At 41.4% G+C, this 24,490-nt stretch overlaps 1 protein-coding gene across 3 annotated transcripts in view; it reads right to left on the reverse strand.

The window, feature by feature from the left end:
* GALNT13 (polypeptide N-acetylgalactosaminyltransferase 13) overlaps positions 1-23,981 on the reverse strand; it is a 434,504-nt gene extending 410,523 nt beyond the window's left edge. For all 3 annotated transcript variants that reach the window (XR_016442089.1, XM_090045703.1, XM_090045702.1), the window contains exons 1-3: positions 23,846-23,981; positions 2,010-2,091; positions 1,314-1,563 (exon numbers count right to left, since the gene is read on the reverse strand). Coding sequence is in view for 2 of the 3 variants with exons in the window: in XM_090045703.1 (XP_089901829.1) it covers positions 1,314-1,455 (142 nt within the window). In the remaining variant the exon portion in view is untranslated. The remainder of the gene's footprint in view (positions 1-1,313; positions 1,564-2,009; positions 2,092-23,845) is intronic.
* Between the last annotated feature and the right edge of the window lie 509 nt (positions 23,982-24,490).

Below are 24,490 nucleotides of genomic sequence, written 5' to 3' on the forward strand. Positions count from 1 at the left end.
TAAATGCACATTGGGCAGCATAACACATAGTAGCACAAGCACACACTTTTTTAGTGATACTTAATGAGCAGTATCCTACTCTATTGTGTATTAGCATATTAGCATCATTTTTTACATGCCAATGTAGCCATGGAAGTTTCCTGGGTCTTATCTCAGTCTTATTAAAGGGGACTTACATTGAGGAATTTGACAAATGTTGTTCCCCTTTTCTGCCAATTTTCCATAGATTAACTCTCAATTTTGACTAGCTAATATATTAACTAGTCAAAATTATTTTCCAATAGCATCATCTTATTCTTCTGTACAGGTTAATTTCAAGTTGTTCATGATAAGTATCAACTCAAGAACACACGGTGCAATTCTGATGTCTTAGTGCAGAGGGTTCAAAACTCTAGTATACGTACCCCTGGGAGTATGCAGATTTAATTTTCGTTATAATAATTGGCATTTAAGGGGTTAAAATATAAAACGCATGCTTGTAGGGGTACGTGGGCAGCTGATAAGTCTGGAATCCAGGGTACTCAATAAGAAAATGTTTGTGAACCTCTGTCGTAGTGGATGAGAAACCCTTAGAAGCAAAAATTTTCAGCACTAATATTTACAATTACAAATTCAAGTGCACTTCCACCTACTATTCTGTTATTAATTTAACCATTAGCTTAAATATTCAGGTTTCCATGAAATTTCTGTCCAATAAATCAGATTGCATATTTTTCCCCTTTAAGTCTAGTAGAACTTAAATTTAAAAACAAATAAACAAACAAACAAAAAAACCACCACACATTTTCTTAGCTATTCTTCTATACAGAATCTTCAAAATAAAGTCTTGGTAGCAGCAAAATGGGTAGACATTGATGGTTAACCCTTTTTCTTGCCTTACCTCTTACATAAATATTTATTCAAATGTTTAAATTAAATTAGCTTTAGCTTTATGATCTACTTATATTTGTTTTCTTCAAATCCTTTCGTAAAGTCTCTATACCCACACAAAAGTCAGTTGATCAGTCAAAGAAAAAAAAACTCTCAATATATTGCTTTGGTTCCTCTTACACAAATAAATCCATATGCAAGCAAGCTGTAAACTTAGTTTTGCTGATTGATAACTGAAGTGAATGTCTATATGACAACTGTTACACATTAAGATAAATCAAGAAACTGAAGCAAGTCAAGCACTATAAATTAAAGTACTTTAAATTTTATATTGTGCCTTTTCAAACTGGAGCAGCACCTTATAACACACCAAGAAAGTTCCAAGTTAGGACAAATTCTTCCAAATGTGTAACCGTCATAGGTAATTTAGAATATGAACTTACCCCTGAGTGCAGGCAGCAGTGATCTCTCCTTCTTGTCATCACATTTGTTACATTCACTGAAGTACAAGAGTAAAAAGACATCCACAAGCACCCACATCAGAGAAGTGGCCAGAATCACCTTACAGTAGACAAATCTCCTCATCTCTTTACTTGGTTTCTAGTTAACACACTCCAGGAAGACAGCTACTGCTGGGATGTGTCCAAACCACAGAGTTAAAATCCAACATGAAAGCAAAAGGTGTGCATACCACTGTAACAAAAGAAATAATTAAATTAGCTAGAATTACATGAGATTGGAAGTGCAAAATGGGAAACACTATAGCAAGGACAACTTTTTCCTTCAATTGTTTTCCTTTCTACTGTACGTAAATACCTCTTTTGTAGCGTGAACACATCTTTGAGGGATGAACTTATTTTGCTTTCAGTAATGATAAATTTTCTGATTTATTTCTGGGTTCCATTTTCTTTTAATTCAGTGTTTTGTAAATGTTAAAAGCAGATATACTTTGTGTTAACAGAGGAATCATGCCACTGAATTATAAAATACACTTTAGCACCAGACATCAATGAAGGAAGAATGCTACAGGCCATCTTTCCTACAACTGTTAATATTAATTCTTCCTCTCCAAACTGTTTACCATGTCACTGTAGCTTTTTTTAAGAAAAGTTGCCAAAAATCAAGCCCCTTACACTTACCATTACAAAGGGAAATTTCCTGTGTTGAAGTCAACTTTCAAAAGCAGTCTCCTAACATTCGGCAATAGGACTATCTGAAGGCCTATAAAAAAATTGCCATCTATTAGTGCTTAAACATACAGTTGAACTTTTAGAAAAGTCTATAAATAACTTGGGTTTAAGAAACTCGTCATGTGGAAAAATATGCTTAAAAGCCCAAATTTTAACCTACTTAATTACGGAAAACTAATCCAAGTCAAATAATTAAATGTTGGTCATTATTTCTTTAATATATAAAACACACACATGTGCATGTATGCTGATATATCAGCATCTCAAAGAGAAGGTAGCAAATCTAATAAAAATCCCACCTTCTTTGCTTGGCATAAAAAGGACTGGGGTTCTTTACATGCATGCTGTATTTTCCCCTCTACTACACCTGTCTGCCCCCTTGGAAAAAAGAGATTCTTGTCAACACTAGACAAGAAGTTATGACAAAACTGATTAACACTGCAATCTGAAAATGGCTTCTCACAAATAAAACTATAGCTGATGGGCCTAATTTTATAGTTAGCAGGGAGAGCGTTCCTTTAGAAATAACAATTTCTTTCACTACCTTTGCCCCAATCTAGACCCTGTTCTGTATTTTTTCTAGTGCCCATGTTTCCTCTAAGCTCTACAGAACATAGAGGTGATACATTGCCTGTCACAGTGATTTCACCCCAGTCTAGAGTATAATTATTTTGATATATTATTTATTTGTCAGTGGCACATTACTGAATGGCTTCATGGGAAGAAAAGCAGGAGAATTTGCTGTTCAGACCCCATTTCTCTTGCTTGGGGCATATAACAGTTCTCAAACATCCCTGCAAATACCCAATGTTAATAGAAAAACAAAGTTTTTTTTAAAGATTTCCTCTCCCAAACATCAGCCCCATCTCAACACCTTATAAAAGGTAAGAACTCAATTGTAGTTGGGGCAATAAAATTAGTTGGCTCATTCTTATTCTGCATGCTAGATACAGTAGCTTCACATGTAACCACCATGTGTAACTGCTTAGTTTCATCTCCTTTAAAAAAAAAAAATCAAAATAATTACAGCACAGATTAGCGGCTTCCTCCAATTTTTCACCTTGGCAGATTTTTTCCCCATGAGGACACTTTCACTTAAAAATTACTCCAACATGGGGACTAACCTTTTTAATTCTCATTTTTGTTGTTGTTCAATTTAATTTCATAGTTTCATAGATGCTAGGGTTGGCAGTGACCTGAACAGATCATCAAGTCTGACCTCTGCCATGGCAGGAAAGAGTACTAGGGTCAAACAACCCCAGCAAGGTGATTGTCAAGCCTTGTCTTAAAGACCCCCAGGGTAGGAGCCAGCACCACTTCGCTTGGAAGTTGGTTCCAGATCCTAGCTGCCCTGACCGTGAAGTAGCGCCTCCTGATATCTAATCTGAATTTACCCTCTGCCAACTTGTGGCAGTTATTTCTAGTCACTCGTGGTAGTGCTCAGGGGAACAGGGACTCCCCCAATTTCCACATCCATTTAAGTGTTATTTTCTATCCTCTCTTAATTATACAAATCTAGACCACCACATGAAATAAATATACCCTTCCCACTCCCACTTGTGTTTAAATGAAGATCAGCAAAAACACTTTGCAATAGAACTGGATTTTATTAAACAGAATTATTGAAGAACATCAAAATAAGTTAAAAAGCATACTGCTCACATTGCATTCACATCAGTTCAGTTTTACATACAAAGATAAAGATTATAGGGGGGCTCTTCAACTGACAGCATGCAAGTTGCATGTAGCCCTCAAAGGGTTGGTCTCCCAGGCTGGACACAACTCCCCACCCATCATTCTTCTGCTTCTTCAACAAGACAGACCAGCCTCTCCCTCCCTCCTCCTGCTTATGCTGCCTACCCGACTGTTGGCATGGGCTGGCACAGTCTGTAGGCCTGAGGAAGCTCACATCTAAGAGTGCAGTGCAGGAACACGAGTGCAGCATGGTGCAGGGGTGGGGGCCACAGTAGAAGAGTTCATGTTGCAGCTGCCATCAGATTCCAGCAAGTCTGTGAATTCTCCTAAACACCTTGTCAGCAAATCTCCGACGTATATAATGCAAACCTCGAACTCGCAACAGATTGACCTGCTGAGTTACAACCATGGGCCTTTTTCAAGGCCTGCACTGAGTCATCTCTGTAAACACTGAGGGACTCACAGGAGTCAAACAGGACATTCTTCCTAGGATGTGCACCAATTACAAGCTTCTTGTGCTGTCTCCAGGACACTTGCAGAGGGCCAAATGGTAAAAGGCCACTGATCCCTGGGATGAGATCAAGCCATTGAAAGGCAACAAAAGAAATACAGCAGCACTATTTTCGTAAAACCAGAGCTCATCATCAACACAAAAATCAATGACAGAACAAAATGACATTGAAATCTTGATCATCAACATGGACAACATCTCACTAACATCCTTTTATAAGCCTCCATGGAAGTGTTTTGCCTTTGTGAGCCCAGGAAACCTAGACCATGAAAAAGCATGCACGATCGTGACTAGTAGCCACGGTGCTACATGGCGTTACTGCAAAAATTATGAGAATGGCAACTTGGTTGAGATAAGGGCCAAGGCATACCACCTAAGCCTGATCCATGAGTCTAAGCTACCTGGGCCTTGACTAGCGCTCGATGGAAACTACACTGCAGATCTCGCCTTTATTGACAGCGACATAGAAGTTCTGTGCAAAAAAGATGTATTAGAACCCATCCCCCACACACAGCACAGATCAGTCGCTATCAGTGCCATAGCAGTCATAACTCCAAATACGGTACCAATGCGCAGACACTTCAATTTTAAGAAAACAGACTAGAGAGGTTTTTCTGAAGAAGACCTTGACAAAAGAATGACACAAATTAAACCAGTCTCATATAACTCTGACCTTTTCATGAATGCACAGTGCAAAACCTCCAAGAAGTTGCAGAACTGTGTATATACCAGGATTCATTCCCACGCTAGCAGCTGAACACAAAAAATATCAACAAACGTTTCAAAGAGAACCTTTCTCAGAAGATGCTTTCATGGCAGGGACAGCCCTAACTACCATGCTCCAAAAAGAAAGGCGCCAGAAATTAAGAGAGTCGATTGAAGGTACAACTATGACCCACACTATCTCAAATGCATAGTCAACCATCCGTAAGCTGAGTAACAATCTGACGAAAGAACAGCAATACTACAACATCACAGCCAACACAGTGGCTCACCAGCTTCTGCTTCAATAGTAAAGCTCTGAATAAACAGCCTAAAATACAGATTAGATGGTAAACTGATCAGGAGGAAAATCATTAAGTACTCCATACACAATGGATGAAATAAATGGCAGAATAAATCACGTGGAGATTGGCAAAGCAGCTGGACTTGATGACATATGAATGGAGCAGATCAAGCACTTTGCTCCCACAACCAAGTTATGGATATAACTTCTTTTTAAAAATTGTTCATCAACCCTTAAAATACCTAAACTACATCAACAAGCCCATGCAATAGCTCTACTGAAGTCAGGGAAGGATGCCTCTGGCCCACAGAACTTCAGGCTAGTGTCATTCCTGTCCTATCTTTAAGGTTTACAAAGGCCTTATTCTCAATTGCCTCAAACAACATCTAATACCGGAACAGGACGGATTCAGACCAACCAAGTCCTGCATTCTCCAAACACTAAACTTGACCCAGCATATATGGAAGATGGATTTGAGAAAGGGATGATAATAGGTGCTATGTTTGTAGACTTATCAGTGGCATATGACAGTCAATCATCAAAACATGCTTCCCAAAGTCTATGACTTGACACATGACTACCACCTGGGGCAGCTCATCCAATCTCTTTGGAGATTAGACATTCTTACATAAAATAGCGCAGGAAATGGAGCCCCTGGAGATGACAATAAAATGGCCTTCCACAGGGCAGTTTGCTAGCAGCAATCCTCTAACATATATACAAATGATCATACAGAGCAATATAAGGAAATTTATATATGCTGATCATGTATGCGTCTCATCACACGAACATTTCATTACATGAGCTTTAGTTAAAGTGCCCCACCATTTTTCAGCCCAGGAGTACTGATGCACATGATCCTGGAGTCTGCTGGAATCCAGTAATTACCATGCTTCGGCAGACTCAATTAATCAAGTTTGTTGTAATCGCAGCATGTCAGATCAGCCTACATGCACATGTATAGGAGCCTATGGATCCAGCAGGAAGAAAAGCAGCAGACGGGGCAGAGAGAAGAAAGCAAAACAATAGATCAGGCAAGGGAAGGGGACCAGAGAGACAATCAGGAAGGGCTGTGGCTTACCTTGTGGCACACCTGGCAAAAATGTGGATAACCGCTGCTCCAGGCTATGGAGGCGAAAGAAAACAGCCTACTTTTACATACTTACCTATTTAAAAAAAAAAAAAAAAAGAAGAAAAGATGACTAAAGTGGTCACTCTCTTCCTGTCCCGCTACTTCGGTGGAATCCTACTTTTTTATGCTTAATAGAATCACCATTTCTTCAGTACCATTATTGTGCTCAATGTTCTGAGACCCCAAAACAATCCTTCCCAAGAACACTATAATCTAGAAAGCTATTTCTTCAGTGAAGTTTCCTTATTTATACTGAAAAAAGTATATCCATTACAGATTAGGTGTTAAAAAAATATAACATCTATGTCCTAACTGGGAAGTTTTTAAAAACACTCCTTACTGTTTTGGATGGGTTTTTTTAAACTGTGTAGTAGAGCAGGGCTGTCTGACTGGTGGCCCACAGGTCACAAACACCCCACAAGGGGCCAGCGCAACAGGGGTGTGGGGGGAAAACCACATGCTGCCATCAGCATCAATGTGCCTACAGAGCACATGCAGGGCTATACCTGACATCAAATTCTAGCCCAATACTCCTTAACCAAGAATGTGCGACTTACTAACAGCCAAGAACCAAGCTGCCTATTCTTCATGCCTTTTGAAAAAAATGCATGTCAAAGGCTATAATTAAGTAATGCATCTCAGAGCTAAAGGAAAAACCACCAGCGGATATTTTCCATTTGAACATTCTGTAGCAGCCCTAGCCAATTACATATCAAATTTACATTTAAAACTGTAAAAGCAACTTCAGCTTTTATCCTTGGAGATATATTATTAGGTAACTGAAAAATAACTAAGGAAGGCCACATTTTTACATTAGACTCTAAAGCTAAGGTTACCAGCCTTTCTAGACTCATGACATCCCTCCAGAACTTTCCTGAATTTAGTGGTACCCCATTTTTTTTTTAAAAAAAATGATTTATTCCAACACTTACTTTCTCATACCCTTCAGCACCTTTTTAAGGTTTTCACTGCACCCCAGAATGCTGTGGCACCGCAGCTGAGAATCACTGCTCCAAAAATACATCACACAGCACTATGAATGTGCATGTTATCACTATGAATGTGCTAGCGTAGCTAAGACTGTACTCAAACTAGTGTCTTATATAGCAAGGAAGAATAAATCACTATGGCGTGTTCATTAACTTTTGGAAGGAAGTAGTAGTCTCTTGCAGAAGTAGGGGATGAAATTCTGGCTGTACTGAATGGCAAAATTCCTACTGACCATAAGAAAGCAAGGATTTCACCCAGGGAGTATGCCATATTTTGTATGGATATGATATTAATAAATCTCTCATAACTTGGCGATTCTTTGCTCTTAAGGATTTTCATTAAATGCTGTTGCTATTATCTAATTATATTCTCCTTTACATAATCTTTACTGGTTTAGTTATAGCATTTTAAGCAACTAACGCAGAATACAGCTGTCTACCTCCAGAGCTATTGGGCACACATTAGCACCAATCCTTCACAGGACTTCACATGCATCCTATTCATTTCTGCATACAATTCAAAGTTTTTGGAATCAGGCATTAAAGTCCTATATAAAATCAACTCTGACTCCAGAGAAAGTAGCTCTCAAGTCAATACCACCAGAAGGGCAAAATATTTTTAACACTGAGCCCTCTGTCCTGGAACTCACTTCATGCCCTACTATTTCCACCATTTACCCCTTCACTATCCCCAGTTTGTACCTTAGTAGGCAAGCAGAGGCCCCACCACCACTGCTGATCCCCTGGGAATTTATATAGTGGTGACTGAAGCCACTTGCCCTCATAGCTCCTTCTGCTGGCTATGGGAACATGCAAGAAACAGAGTATGTAGGGAGCAAGCCAGGCAGTACAGCTTGCCCCTTGCCCTTGTGCCCACCCTCCTGCTCACACCACAGCTCACTCATAAGAGCACTGGGGCAGCTAGCAGTGGGAAGCAGCAAGAGGGGGAGTCCCTAGCAGAGCAGATATGGGTACCACTTGTCCTTGGGATGCTGGGGCAGGTGCAAAGCCCCAGGTTGGAGCAGGGTGAGGGGAAAAGCAAGTGTTTGCTTTCTCACGCAGAGATCATGCCCCATAACACACCTGGAATCCTGTGGCAACTCAGTTGAGAACTTCTACTCTGAAGTTTTAATCTTCATCATATAAAAAGCACCTTCTCAGAACAGAGGGTTTTTTGGACACTGTCATATTATTATGTAAGTGGACAAGTGCCATTTCTTTTAAAGTGTTCATGCCACTCCTGTGGTACTTCAAGTAGTATGTGTATTCTTAAGTCCAGGGGGTATAACAGTGAAGCATCAAAATCACCATGATGCATTTTGATAGGGCTGCCCAACAAACTGATTTTTTACTTTTGTGGCTGGATTAAAACTTTTTTTCCAAATTTTTCAAGTAAAAACTTTACTATATTAGGGCAGGTTTGTTTGGTTTTTTAACTTAGTTTGAAAACAATATTTTCTGCTTTAAATTATGCAGAAGTCAAGCATTTGAACATTTGGGGGGAAGTTAGGAGGTAGGGAGTTTGCTAAAAAACTTCTCTCCAAATTTGACCAACAAATAAAGTTAGTGATATGCATTGGATATTAATGAAATATTTCAGCCAGCCCTAGTTTTGAATGCAGTAGAGTTCTATTTCTTCAGTTTCATAGTTCAAAGAATATTAAAAAATTGATTCCATTCCTCAGATGACCTCAAAAAAAGATCTCCTGAAGACTCCATTCATGTACTCTTTGTTCCGCTCATGGTCTAGTGCAAGGACGGCCAACCTGCAGCATGCTCGCCACAAGTGGCACAGGCAGCCCATGTGTGTAGCACACAGCAGATCAAGGAGGGAAGGCAGCACAACACCAATCAGGACAGGAAAAACAAGCAGAGCTGCAGAATGGGCAAGAAGAAGGAATTGGAGTGGCATGTGGGGCTCATATGTTACACACCGGTAAAAAAGGTTGAATCCCCACTGGTCTAGCACTTTCAAAAAATGTCTAATCTGTCCACCCCTTTCTCTCTCCCCCTGCCAATATTATGCATTTGTTCAGATGAAAAAAATCATTGAAAAGCTTTAAAAAAAAATCAGGTACACAAGACCTGAAGTCAAGAATTGGATACAATAGCTGCTAGTTCAAAGAATCAATGCATCTTGGGATACTAGCCCCCCAAAAAATTACTATATAGTGAGGAATAAACATAGGGGTGGGGGGAATCCAACTAAAAGTGATGGAACTAACAAAAGGCATATTAAAGTCCTTTGGCTCAATCACTTACCACATATTTTTACTTTGTCCCTTATCACACACACTTCTCATCTATGTATCCTAAGCACAAAATAATATAACTGTGTTGAAGAACCTATTTGTTAGGGGTGTGCAAAGCGGGCCCTAGTTGATTCTGATTTGGATTCAACATGAATCAGGGACAGCGATTCGATTCATTGATTTGGATCACTGGCCCTGATTTGATTCAGCCTAATCAGAATCAGAAGATTGAATGCTGATTCAGAGAATCAGCAATTTGGAAACAGACACAGCTTTAACTGTTTTTTCTACATACCTGGAGGTACCAGCACGGCTTGTGATTGTTGCGATGGTGGGGTGGATAGAGCATCCCACAGGAGTGCAGGGGGGTTCTCCATATGCTTGGCGGCAAACCCAGAAGTGGACCAGAAGTACTTCCAGTCCACTTCCAGTAGTGCACCAGGCCCCTCCCGCACCCTCTCTCAGTTCAGTGATTGGTCACTGGAGGGGAGGAAGGGGGGCGGGAAGGGGGGACCCAGGGTGCCTCTCCCAGACCCAGGAGGCACCAGCCGCAGAAGTGAACTAGAAGTGCAGGTTTGCTGCTGAGTGCATTGGGGAGCCCCCCAGCATCGCAGCACTCATGAGCTGCCTGCTACCTAGACATATGTAGAAAAATAGTTAAAGCTGTTTCTATGTCCGAATCACTGAATATTTCTGAACCTCTCCGAATTGATTTGGAGGGTTTCAGTTCGATTCAGAGAGATTAAAGGGTCCTCTGATTCAATCTGGAGATTCAGCCACTGAATCGAATCAGGAACCAAAGCTTTGCACAACCCTACTGTTTGTCACCATGCACCTTGCATATAGTGGTGCACTATTAGGTGGTCAGCAGACTCCCCTTAAATGGGGATACAAGGGCATATTTCACTTAAGTGCATAACATAATACCTAAACTTTGTTGCATGTTGCTTTTATAAGCCATGGGCCAGGACAACCCAGCTCTGGTACAATGCAAGCCAAGTGGCTTCAATGACACATCAAGGGCTTTTCCCATGCTCGCACAGAGGGCCAGGCAGCTGGGAGCTCTGCTCACACCATCACTTCCCTAGCAAATCCAGCTGTGGCATGGGCACAGCCTCCTGCCATGCCCTCCTCCTGCACCCACCAGCTGTAGCACAGGCACAGCTAGAAGTTATCTGGCTCCAGCACAGCTCCCCACAAACTAAAATTGCTCCTATGCCACAACTTTGCCAAGGGGAAAGGAAGCTGAGGAGTGCAAGAATTAAAAAGTTACAGCCAAAGTACATTTTGCCGGTCTTCTGTACACAATGTTGTATAATAACATTTAAAATTACACAATGACACAGTTTTCTTCACACCTCATTCAGTGTACAGAACAGCTGATGTAAAATGAAACAGTTGCTCAGTATTTCTTTGCATCTTCATTCAATGTGCGACTGTATGCCCTATTGCTTTCACACCATTCCAACCCTGCAGAGAATACAGTTACTAGTTTCTTTAGGGACTTCTTCAACAGCATTCATCAGCAAGCCCTCAAAATGCTTTGCAACACTCTTGCATAAGATAATGATTTTTCCATCCCCACATTTAAAGCCAAACCAAGGCACAGAGATTAAAGGTGAGACTGAAAAGTTAAGTCAATTTTATACACCAAATATGATGCCTAGCACCTCACAGTACTTCATGGACTGAGGGGGAATTTGATAAACCTGCAAAAACCTGAAGGGCAGTTATAAAGAGGAGGAAATAGATTATTCTCTGTGGTTGTAGAAGACAACTGTAGGGGCAATGGCTCTAAGCTACAGCAAGGAAATTTAGGCTGGAGATGAGGAAGAACTTCCTCACTGGAAGGGTGGTTAAGTCTTGTGAAAGGCTACCTAGAGAGACTGTAAAAAGTCCATCACTAGAAAAGCAGGATAGACCAGGGGTGGCAACATTCATCAGGCCTCAAGTGCTACCAGTAATGCACACCTGGGACCAGCCCCACACACTTCCTGTAGCATGCAAGACTGGCCCAGGCAGTAGGCAACACATGAGGCGAGATGTTAGGGCTCTGCAGATGAGATCCAGCCTATACACCGTATCTTTGACCACCTTGGGGCAGACTTTTGACTGGGATAGTCAAGGATAATCAGGATAATCCTGTCTTGAGCAGGGACTGCACTAAATGGTCTCATGAAACCCCTTCAAGCCCTGCTTTCCTGTGATCCTATAGATCCAAAAGTGTAGCAATACAAAACCATTTTTGAAAGCTTAGCTAGTATTTGTTTCTTTTTAGCAGGGGCATGTTCCCAGTACCACTGATTTTAAAGGCATTTTCCTCTCACTGTTCTAGGAGGTTTTGCTAATTTACTAACTGGTCCAGCCATGCTTTGCACCTCAACAGGTCCCCAAGCAATCCCTACACTTGAAACATTGTGCTGTAATCTTCCTGCTCCTCAGAGGAATAGCCATTTGCCCCCTATTCACACACAATAAAATTAATCAAGAGACAAGTTTGTAGTTTTACCACTTGAATAAAAATACTAAATTGCAAAGATTGCAACTATAATTAGGCTGATGTGCTACCTGGAAGTTACAGGAAGAATATTAGTCCTTTAAAAGCAATTTAAATTGCTGTAAATTTGCTTCTTTCTTGTTGTGATGCAGGTTCCTTTATGAAGCATCCGTTTCACAGCTGGACAGTTCACTCCAACTATGTCCATGATATGACTAATCTTACAGTCAAATGTTTTCATCTTCATGCTTCATTAACATGATTTCCAACAACTTCAGACCTTCTTATGATTGTCTATGTAAGAACTTATTTTTAATTGCCAAGGAGATGGAGAGGCAAGAGGCTGTATCACAGCAATACCATTTCAAGAACAGTAAGCACACAGCATGGAGAGATGGTGTTCAGAAACAATTTTATGCAATTCCCTCTAAATACAGTTAGAAATTGCAAGTTTCCAGGAGATGTCATCAGCAAGTATTTGACACAAGTGCTGACATAAGTTAGAGAACTGACAGATATGTAAACTAAGCAGTCTGAACTAAATGCAGGAGTATGCGACAGAAAAAAAAAAACTGTTCATAGCAGCACCTTCAAAAGATATTAAAAATTCTTTATTTAACACTTCGTATCTTTAATGTTTTAATCAAAGAAGCAGTTACTGGAGTGCTAAATCAGTAAAGTAAGAACCAAGCATTGTGGATTTAATTGGCAAATGTTTGACCTCGAGCAGGTTAGTTAAACGAACTTGCTTTACTCATCTAGAAAATGGGCATAAGACAAACTAGTCTCCCGAGTATATCAGAACTGTTAACAAGCTTGTGCAAAGAGCTTTTAGAGCCTTAGATGAGAAATGATATACTTTCAGTCTAATGCTTTTTTACCTCCTAAAACATTAGAGCTGGTCTATTTATTATGGAACCAGTACAAATTTAGAGCCTAATGCTGAATAATATAAAACAGGTCATTTTCCACCTCTTAACCATTTAGATCCTACTGTCGAAAGCCCACCTTAATGATCAGAAGAGGTAGGCCTATAGGAAGCACAGTCTGATTTATCACATATTAGGGAATGGATTCTTTTATTTTAGTTGCATATTTCCCCGCCTTTCCCTGAACACCGAAGCTACACTTTTTTTCCTTCACAGGATACCTTTTCAGCTGAATCTATTTGCAGTTTGTGAGCCTTGGAATTTGTCAGCAGTTGCCTGGCAACACCATCAGCCATCCTCTCCAGAGCACCTGTGGTAGCGGCTTTTCTCAGGTAAATGCCTTTTGGTAGAAATCCAATGAAGTTTCTAAATTGTTCTACTGTTTTGTTTTAGTGAGCACATCCAGTCTGTGTTGCTTACTAAAGTATTTTATATTGATTTGGCTTCCAAGTTGCAAATTTAAAAGTTTTTACTTCCAGAACTGTTGCTATATCCATTTCAGCTCCTTCAGATTCAACTCTGAACCTGAAATGCAGAACATTTACCTAGTTAGGAGGAGATAGGGAGGAAAATCAACCCCTCAGTGATAACAAGAGGAGCCACAAATGGTCCAGCATTGCCAGAAATCTTCCTGGCATACAGAAAAAGAAGCTGGTCTCTTGTCTTGGTTTAGTGCAGATTTAAATTATTTTTACCATGTGGTAGGAAAACTTTAACTAATAAGTTGTTGTTTTTATTTATAAAGTGGAGGAACTGTAGATAAGGTTACCTCAACTAACTACCCAGACAGAAAAACCAAAGAAGTGCAGACCATTAATAACTGTGCTACAAATATAATGAACTTGCTTTCCCTGCAAGGCAGTAGATGTAGCAATATTTTCAACCTAAAATTGTGTATATGCAACTGAATACCAAATGCTGTACAACAGGTTTCACAAATTAAACATATAATAATCCAGTTAGAAGATGCATGATTAGAACATTTTGCTCAACTATTTGTGTTGTATATTTATTTCAAATCATCAATTATGTAACATGGCAATATATAAAGTTATACATTCACTTAAAGACCTTTTTTTTAATACCTCTGTATACCATAAAAAAAAAACCAGGGGAATATAAGGATCCCTCCATCAGGCGACCTCAGGAAGGGCACTTCATGCCAAAAAGCCTAACAGCTCTCTCAACTATACAGTTAGTCCAAATAAAGATATTACAAAAATTCTTGCCTTTTATACTTATTAGAGTAATCATGTTGATCAGACACAACTTGCACTTGATAACCCATGCTGGCTCTTCCCAAGGTGCTTCACAATAGATTCCTTGAGAACCTACTGCACAAGCTTTCCAGGGATAGAGGTCAGGCTGACTCTTCTGCAGTTCCCCAGATCCACCTTCTTCCCTTTCTTAAAGATGGCCCTGTACTTGCCCCCTTCCAGTCACCCAAGACCTGACCTGACCTCCACAAGTTTTCAGAGAAATATCCAAAGGCTCCAAGCTCACCTCAGTCAATACCTTCAGTATCCTACAGTGCATCCCTTCCAGCCCCTTAAAAGCACCCAGCTTCTCCAAGTAATCCCCAACCTGTGCAGCCACAACTCCATCCCATTCATCTCCCTCCCCATGGAGGTTCTCTGGTCTTCCTCTTGACATGCTTGTAGAATCCCTTTTTAGTGCCTTTTATGTCCCCAGCCAACTGCATCTCAAATAGTGCCTTGGCTCTCCTAATTTTGTGATACTCTTACACTCTAGTACAGGGGTGGGCAAAATGCAGCCCGGAGGCCAGATGTGGCCCACTAGGCAATTGTATCCAGCCCACAGTGCCCCTAAAAGATTTCAAAAATTAATATTTATCTGCCCCGGTTGACTATCATGCAGCCCTCAATGGCTTGCCAAAACTCAGTAAGCAGCCCTCCGCCCAAAATAACTGCCCTCCCCTGCCCTAGCACACACCCTAGTGCAAGACCAAGTTTCCATTTTTTTAATACAAGATTCCTTTTCAAGTTTCAACTTCTTGGAGAGATTGCTGTCTAGTCAAGTTGGTCTTCGATTGCACTTCCCATTCTTCCATCACATTGGCATAGTTTGCTCCTGCACCATTAATAGGGTCTCCGTAAAGTAAAGGCTGCTCTCCTTGATCACCAGAGAAGCCAGGGACACAGAATAAGCCACGGTCAAAGTCAGAGGCTTGCCACTTCTCAAGTCACACCAGGGCTGGCTTTAGAGGGTCTTTTACGACAGGGAGGCCAAAGATGTTTCTTGGCAAGTCTCAAGGCACAGCTTCTCCTTGAAAGCTGAATTATCTGTGACAAAGTGTTAACAAAAACCTCCAAGAAACTTGTGCAACTGACACATGCAATTTTGCCTTGGTGTTTCTCTGTCGATACTGACCTGCAGCTTCAGAACCCAGTCTTATAAAAAGCCAGTTTAGCAGTGGCAGTTCATAACAATGCAAGATTGAGTTCAGTGATTCAGAAGCATTACAGTACCTGCAGCAGGCAATTCTGTAGCAAAGAAAACGGACACAGCATCGTGTTTGAATAAATAAGCATAAATAAAGCAAATTTTATCTACTCATCTTCTATATCAAAGGGGCAGGTAAGAATCCATTATCATCCATGCTGAGATGATAGGAATTTCCCATTCACATCCTTGACACATCAGTTTTGCTTGCAAAGCAGTATTTTTTATTTTTTACTATGAAGCTTACAAGGTAACTTGGTATTAAAACAAGTACACTTGTCACTTTGCATCATTTCTTAAACCACATTTTTTAAATATAAAATGTGACTTTAAAATAACTGTCTACAAAATGAGATGCTTACATTACTACAGGCACATGCACACATTTGCAGGATCCAATATACTATCACTCAGCTTGTTTTAAACCACATAATTATAAGTCAGATCCCTGCTTGTATACATGTTCACCAGATCTGGGAGCTGTGCCAGGAACATGACCTAAGGGACAGGGGGGAAGGAGCAAGATAAGCGGGGCTACATAGATCAAAAGAGGCAGGATTGGAAGGCTAGAAATAGCCTGGTCAGGTGGAGGCAGGATATGGATTAGCCCTATCTATGTAGTGCATCACCTTGGATGAACTAAATTAGATCAGACTGGCCATTTTTTTGCCCAATCTAAACTGCCTGAACATACATACAGTTTAGCACTTAGCTCAACCGAACCCTAGTTAGGTGGACCCAAGTTTGACATCTGCATGTACCCTTGGAGACTAAGTCTGACTGCATTTTAACAGTCTGCAAATATCCAAAGAATAAAATCAAAAACAGCATGGAGCATCATTAGTCTCACAAGTAGTTTATTAATTTACCTATAATTATCATCTGTACAGATGATAATATAACGGTGGAACTGACAACTTATCAGAACCAGTAGGGCTTTTTCGCATTTGATGAAGCAAAACCAAATTAGAACTCAGTTATTTCCAGCTAAAACGTAATGTTTAGCATATTAGGAACCGCTCTTCCCACCCTCCCTTCTTCTAGTGTACAAGTAAAACCATTATAATTAAAAACAGTAGTTGCGAATTTGTTCTGCTTTAGGTACAGAAAACATCTAAAATCCAGGAATATTTGGATACGGATGTTTGCTCAATTCTACCTCTACTACCATTAAAGATTAGTTTACATGGAAGATAGCATAGGACTACTACAGAAACTCTAGAGTATGAACTTTAGAAGACTAGACTTAGGCTGGGAGTGGGGGGCAGGCTATTTTACAATATGTTCCCAAAAGCTCCACACAATACCTTTTCAAAGCCCTTTGCTTAGTAAACAAACTATATCTTGAAGAACACATGCTGGTCACAATCCCTAAAGGCTTTTTTCTGCCTCAGCCAGACAACAAGGTTTATGATATACTCCCCCTTCTCCGGATTTTACTTACTCATCCTTTCACAGCCTGCCCAGTCATGTAATGGGAATCCCTTTACCCTTTCCAGGTTTCTGCTTTATCTTTTTAATGGGAAATAAACATGCCTTGCAGAAGCCATACAATTTGTTTCATCACCAGACCACAAGTGCCATCTAACTATCCTAATGCACCTCTGCAAAACAATTTAAAAAAACAAAACACTTGAGGGATGCTGATGACCTGACATATGCATTGCTCGAGTTGAAATATAACTCCCTGAAACAGGGATAAAGAATTCAGGAGCAGCCAACCAGTAAGATAACGACCTCAGGGAAAGCAAAAGGACAAATATTCAAGCAAAAGGGTAGACCAGACTGTTATAAATGTCTACCAGAGGATTTCCCACTAACTTTCACAATAGCATTACTTTTAAAAATACTCACTAGAACAGCTGCCATTATGTTCCACAGCAGTGTCTAACTAGCCAGCCTGCACAGAATCCGACCTGTGCCATCTCATTATTTTGCATGCACTATAACTAAAAACTAATAAGCAATAAGGCAATGCAACAGTTTCTCTTCTGTATGCATAAAATGTCTAGTTATATTCCCTGTGGAACATGATATCTTACATTTCTCCAAAGACACCTGGCAGTATCAGTTAGAAAAATTAAACCTCTAAGTAAAATTGCATTAAATAAAGGTTATGAGTGGCCTATTCATGTGTTGGCAGCAATTTTTTTTCTGTCAGTACTATAGGAAATAGTGTGTTCATTACATAGAGAATATTGCCCAGCTTTTCTCTGGCAGATTGTTTCTGAAGGTCATGTTTTCATTTTCCTCAGACTTCCCAGTGACTAGAAGCTGGTAAGAGTCAGGGTTTCATAGTAGCTAGGGTCAGGAGAGCCTGAACAGATCATCTAGCTAACCCCCTGCCATAGGCAGGAATGAATGCTGGGTTCACAAGACCCCAGACAGGTGATCATCCAACCCCCTCTTGAATTTGCCCAAGGTAGGAGCGAGGACCACTTCCCTGGCCACCCTAACTATAAAATACTGCCTTCTGATCTCTAACCTAAACCTATTCTCCATCAGCTTATTATCATTGTTCCTCAGCACCCCAGGTGGTGCTGGGGAGAATAGGGCTCTTCCTATTTGCTGTTCATCTCCCCTGATGAGTTTGTAGGCAGCCACCAGGTCCCCCCTCAGCCTCCTCTTGCAGGCCTGCCATCAAGTAAAACATACTATCACCCAGAGTGCTGTTTCAACAGTGATGACATTTCTCCATCTTCAGATACTCACGACACAACCCTAAGACTGTCTCGGCAAGATGCATAATCATATAAAAGACCCCAATAGTCCTGGAACCTATTGCATAGGCTGGACAGCCAATCAGAATACACACACAATTGTTACTGAGAGCAAAAGCTAGGCTTACATCATAGGCAGGCAAGGTTCTATGGGTAGATGTGATATCTTTTATTAGTGGAGTCCCCCTATGCCTGATGAAGGGTGTTTGTGCCCAAAACCTTGCAAAGAACTTTTTCCAACTATTTAGTTGATCTAATAAAAGATATCACATCTACCCAAAGAACCTTGCCTGCCTATGTCCTTAGACCAACATGGCTACAACCAGCAACCAGGCTTATATCATCACACTGCACTCCAGAGTAGGGAATTCTAACTCAGAAAACTTTAGACTACTCTCATTACGTGCTTCTAAATTTAGGCAGTGAGTAACTAAATGGATACACTAGCATATTCCTTGCGCACAAAGAACATATGCATACCACAATAGTTTCATCTCCATCAACACAAATGTTTATGGTACTTATTCTGTTTATGGAAAAAGATGCATTAGGTTTGTATTTCTGTTCTTCTGGGGAGAAAATGAATTAAACTTGCATTACAATATAAAAATAAGTACAAAACAAGATTAAAAATGGATGTTGGAAAAATATACAAAACGGTAGCTATTTTGGACCAGCTGCAGATGTTTCCCCACTATATTTATTATAATTCAAAACTGCATCATCCCTAAATTAGTAGACATTACAACATATAGTCTTTCTTCATTATTATTACTGTTGGTAGCAATTTGAAGCAATCAAGCAGAAAGCAAGATTCTTTAAGAATATACATCTCCTACAACATTGAACAGAAATTAAATTCCTGGGGCTGTATTTCCAAGTGTTGTTCATTAAAGAGATGCACAACACAATATTAATCTAGATTCTTGAGGTGAAGAAATTAAAGTGCCCATGTTTTGCAAAAAAAAAAAAAAAATACTTCCAGCCCCTTCTCAGTCTGTTGGAGTCCCATAGAATCATGAAGTCTTACATTAGGCAACTTATATTAGAAAGTTTTTTCAATCTTACCTCATTTCTAAGCACTGTCCCCAATTTTGCTTCTTTGTTAGGGAATTGAGAGCCATGGGAGGCTTAACAGGTGTTCATACTTTGTTTCTATTTTTGGTCATTAAAATCAGTATAGGGTTTGCTGCTATTAGTAACCTGATGCTGCAAAACAATTTCCAACCCAAATCAAATTATAAATAAAAGGCAAAAGTTTTAAATGTGGTAAAAGATACCTTGCCACCTAGCAAATAGTAAAACAAATTAAAAAATGATACAGTTAAATGGCAAGGCTCCATATAGAAGATCAGTGAAAGCAGAGGAACTAGTATCTAATAAGCAGCTACTGGTCTCCTTTAAAATTAAAAGGAAAATCAAAAACAAACACAAAACTATTCCCCCCCCTACACACACACACACACACACACACCTTGAAATGGGGTGGGGAAGGGCAGGGAAGAGTTAACATAACTACCACAGCCACTTCGATTTCCTTATTGGTATACAAATTAAAACAGACTGATAATCATATTCTGTCTTATTTATAAAAAGTTTACCTGACACTAGATAGGTCTGAACAGAGATAGGTAAAACAAAACACAGTGAAATGCTAATTCCCAGGGGAAAGAAGTAGAAGAGAGAGAAAGAATGTAAAAAGATATTAGGTACTTTATGAACTTCTCCCTTAAACATTAAAGTAGATCAAACTTTTTTAAATTGCACAGAAGTGTTTTTTTCCTCCCTTTCTACACTGTCTTGATGATACTCCCCAGAGTCTTCTGTTTTCCTTCCATTTCCTCCTCCTTTGATTTACCTGAAGCTTCTCATTAGAATTCTAACCCCTGTACAAACTGTCCAGTTATTCCCCATCCCCAATCCCTGCACATGAATACACTTTATTATACAGGTGTAAAATCAGATTTACACTGCTGTAATTGCAATTTCAGTTTGGCTAAAAATAAAAACCGAGTCATCTCTCTCAAGAGCGCCTCATTTCAAAGCACATTATTCATTTAGTAGCATATTTGAGACAAATATGGGGGAAAGATTACCTGTACATCATCACTTCTACTGTAGAAAATTATTCAGAAATAGGACTGTTTAAATAAAGATTGTTAGAGTTATGTATCATATTTACTCAAATGTAAGACGAGCCCCCACCCATCAGCATGGGGAAAGAAGCCCCACATCCTACATTTACATATAGGAAAAACTCACCAAATACATTGCTTATGATTAAACTGCTACCAGAAGCACTATGTGCTCAGTAATAAAAACCAGCTATGAAGTTGATAAAATGCAGCCCACACTGAGCATGTCTGTAAAACACATGGCCCATATCTGGCAAACATATTAACTGCAATCTACCACTGCACTTAGTCTCCCTCAGTGCTAACTCATTTTCAAGTCCTGGTCAGCCACTACACTAATATGTTAGGATTTCTTCACTTCCACAGTTGAGCAGCACCTTTCTTTCCTGTTTCCAACTATTACTGTTTCTTCACCAGCTTTAAAAATGTCTACCAAACATCACCAAACACCTGTGTACAAGAGAGGCTCTTGTTACCCCCTCTTTTGACCCACCGCTTGTAACTATTATGGCCCCACACCTCATCTGTATAAAAGTTTTTGAAAGATCCCAGGACTTGCGACACCCAGTTTCAGTCACAAATGGGTAGAATCCTATGGCGGGGGGAAGATACCTGGAGTACACACACATGTACACACACTGACCAGTGCTGGGCTGCAGGATAACCATGGCCTGAAACCATAGGCAATGTGGGAGGACGATATGGGGGACACATGCTGATAATAGGGTCAAGCCCTATCTGGGACACATTCCCAGATGAAGCCAGGGCCCGGCAACAGTAGGGGTGGTGGTGGCACAATTTCTGAACGGACCACGGGGCCGCAGTCTGGCCAGAGCTGGCATCTGACAGAAATAGGGGTGGGGGTGCAGAGTCATGCCCCCCACCCCCGTCAACACACATCAACTGTGCTTGAAGCCCTGTTGACTACACTAGGACACAACACAATGAGCTATATAGTAAATCATGAGCCTTTTGTATTACGTACATACGTACCATTCACTTACGGTCCACCATACATGGTTCCCTATTTTGGTCTTACCAGGTTAGAAATAGGCCCAGACTTATTGGATTCATGTCTCACTCACTATATACCTTGAGGCCCACATAGTTGATTCTGCATACTGCATGAGTTAAGGCTCCTGCAGAAGGAAAATGCAGTGCCATTTAAAAACACCACTGCTACAAAAAGAAGCAAATGCAAGATTGCTAATGATGTTACTGACATTTCCTGAATTCTGTTGATTTCCCACTTTTTCCATGTGACATACTTTGGCCACTAGCAAAGCCTGGTCTAATCTTGCATGTCTCTCTACTATGTTTTGTAGTTCCCACATTTGAGTGTTAAAAGACTGACCTTATTCAAAAGATTGCACTGTTTCTTTATTATTACTTTTTACAGTTAATGAATATATTCCCACCCTAGCCCCCACTTCACACCTGAAATGGTTGAACAATTTATTTTTTCCAACTTTCCTGACCAATTCAGAGAATCTGCCTCACTAACATTTCCAGGTACAAAACCACAACAACTCTCAGCTTCCTAAACTGAGAACTTATTCCTTGCAGTCAGGTTTCTCACTAATATGGCTTCTCACTTTTGGCTAGACTCACATTTTCCAAAATATCCCTGGGGACATACTCCTCTCATATTTAGGGGTAGCAGCATTGGCTACTACACCATACAGTTTTTCAAATTAACTTTAAAAGTACTGCCACAATGAAGAAATATTTTTCAAACCCCATAAAGCTAGTCACAGAAGGACCAAACTTACATCCTGTTGGATTCCTAAGCGCCCCACCTTGAAACAACTTGTTTAACAGCCCATTATTCCTAACCGTATGGTTACCATTTTGCTCTGCCTAGTTTAACAACATTGAAAGCTGGTATTTTGTGAATAATAACATCCTAAATCACATATAGTAATGGCCTGGTTAAAGAGCAGTCAGATACAAAGCACTGACTTGCAAGTTAAAGCAAGGGTCCCACGAAACGGTTTTAAAAGCTCCTCATTAGCGATGTTACTGATGTGCACAGATTCCAAGATCTTTGGCTTATTTAGAACCATTATTAGGCTGTGCTACTAAAGGAAAATACAGCATCAAATAAATCAAGAGATTTCCTGGAAAAAGTGGAAGATGTTTGCCAATACCTCTTTGAGAATAATGTGATATCCAACAAGCAGCTAAAACTACCCTGATTTCTCCTTTCCCCTGCAGGTTTGAATTCTGATCATGCCTTCTTCTCATTAATCATTTCTCTCCTCTGTCCATTCAGACGCACCCAAACAAATATTTTGCAAGTTATTTCGCAACAAGGAATAAATAACGGCAGCTCTAACTGCTGCTTCTGCCTTTACTATTTCAGATTAGAAAATATGTATTACCAAAAGATTTAAAAGTTAATTTCATCTTCTGCTAGCTTGGAAAAGCTTTAACTTAATCCTTGGAAAAGTAGCTCAGATCCATTCTTTACTAACAGCTTTATGAATACTTCATCATGTGCTGTATCAAAAAGCAGAACACAAAAACAACTGGGTGAGATTTTTCCTTTATCCTGCACTTTGGATATTTACATTAATACAAATAGGGCATAAAAGCCTAATGATTCAGAATGGAAGATTTCTTCACCCACTTTGCACTTAACTCTGCTGTGCTGTAAATGACCATACAAGGTAGAGGATGAAAGAAAAAGCAGGTCAAATAAGCTGAAGTGTGCATTAAAGAAAAGCAGCATCTTCTCCCACGCCCTCCAACTTCCTAAAACAACAGCACAACATTTAGTCACCTACCCGCCAAGAGGAGCTTGACAAATTCAGGTTGACATTTCCATTTAAGACAGAAAGTTGGAGGGTTCCCCCCACCCCCAATGCTTTGGTGTGGGGTTATTATCCCTGCTTCTTAGCAAGTCAGAGAAAGTGGAGGGAGAGGAAGGGAGCCAGGTTTTCAAAGCAGTATGCAAGGCGAGGGTCTGCTGCCAGTCCCAGAAAGGTGTTACCCAAAGACCTTCCTCTACCCAACCCTATTACCGCCAAGTAACGAGAGGGGCACAAGTCTCCGGAGCAGAAAGGACCCCCGCCTTCCCCTGCAGGGCGCTGCTCCCCGACGGGTGTTATCAGTCACACCTTCAGCAAAGCGATGCTGCGCATCCTTGAGTCTCGCAAGCGTCTCGCCGCGGCGCGGGTCCCCGCTGCCGCCCAGGAGCGGCACCCCGCTGGCTCCGGCTCTGCAGCTGCCCCGAGAGCGGAGCAGCCCCCGGGGGCCGAGGGCGGCCAAGACAGGGGCAAGCCAAAAAGCGCGTGGAAACAGGCGGGGCAGCAGGACCAGGACCCGGACCCGGTCCCGGACACGGACACGGACCCCCGCCTCTCCCCCGCGCTGCTGCTGCTGCAGGGGCCGCGGCGCACACTGGACGGGCCAGGCCGGTCCCCGCAGGGTCCCGCCGAGTTGCGCGCTCACCTGCCCGCGGCAGCCCCGCGCTGCCCTCGCCTCAGCCGCTGGCGGCTGCTTCATGCCGGGACACGGCTCGGGCTCGGCCGCACGCACAGCTCCGCGCGCTCCTCCTCTTGGGGGTGGGGCCAGTCTGACGTCACCGCCCCGCCCCCGCCGCCCGGTCCCGCGATAGTTCGGAGCCCCGGGACTTGCAGAGCGCGCCCGGAGGCGCGAAGTGGGGTCGTCGGCGTTCTGACGCCTCCCCACCCGGGCGCGGGAGCACCGGGTGCCCCGGCTGGAGTCCCTTAGCAGCTAGCTCCTCCCAGCCCTTCGTGTCAGTATCCGTTTCTTGTAGGCAGCCTTCGCGGTGCCCGTGTGGCGGTTGGATGCAGTAACGCCCCAGGGTTTTTTTTTTTAAAGAAGCGTTTCGTGTTCAGAGCCGAATCAAGTCCAAATCCATGAGTCGGCCCAAAAGCAAAAGTGGCCTATGACTGGCAAACGTCCTCCACCCCCAACAGGGGCTTCAGATATTTCCAAAGTCTTGGCAGGCATCCTACGTGCAGGCCCAAGCCCGGAGGCTTGGGGTTCAGATGCCCCAAGTTTTGCCTGCCCTCAGCCATGCAACCGAGCGAGCTAGGGAGGAGCCTCCTATTTCCATAAAGTGGGTTTTAA

This window comes from Crocodylus siamensis, chromosome 4 (genome assembly GCF_052110815.1).
Source record: "Crocodylus siamensis isolate JL-2025a chromosome 4, ASM5211081v1, whole genome shotgun sequence".
Taxonomy (NCBI): domain Eukaryota; kingdom Metazoa; phylum Chordata; order Crocodylia; family Crocodylidae; genus Crocodylus; species Crocodylus siamensis.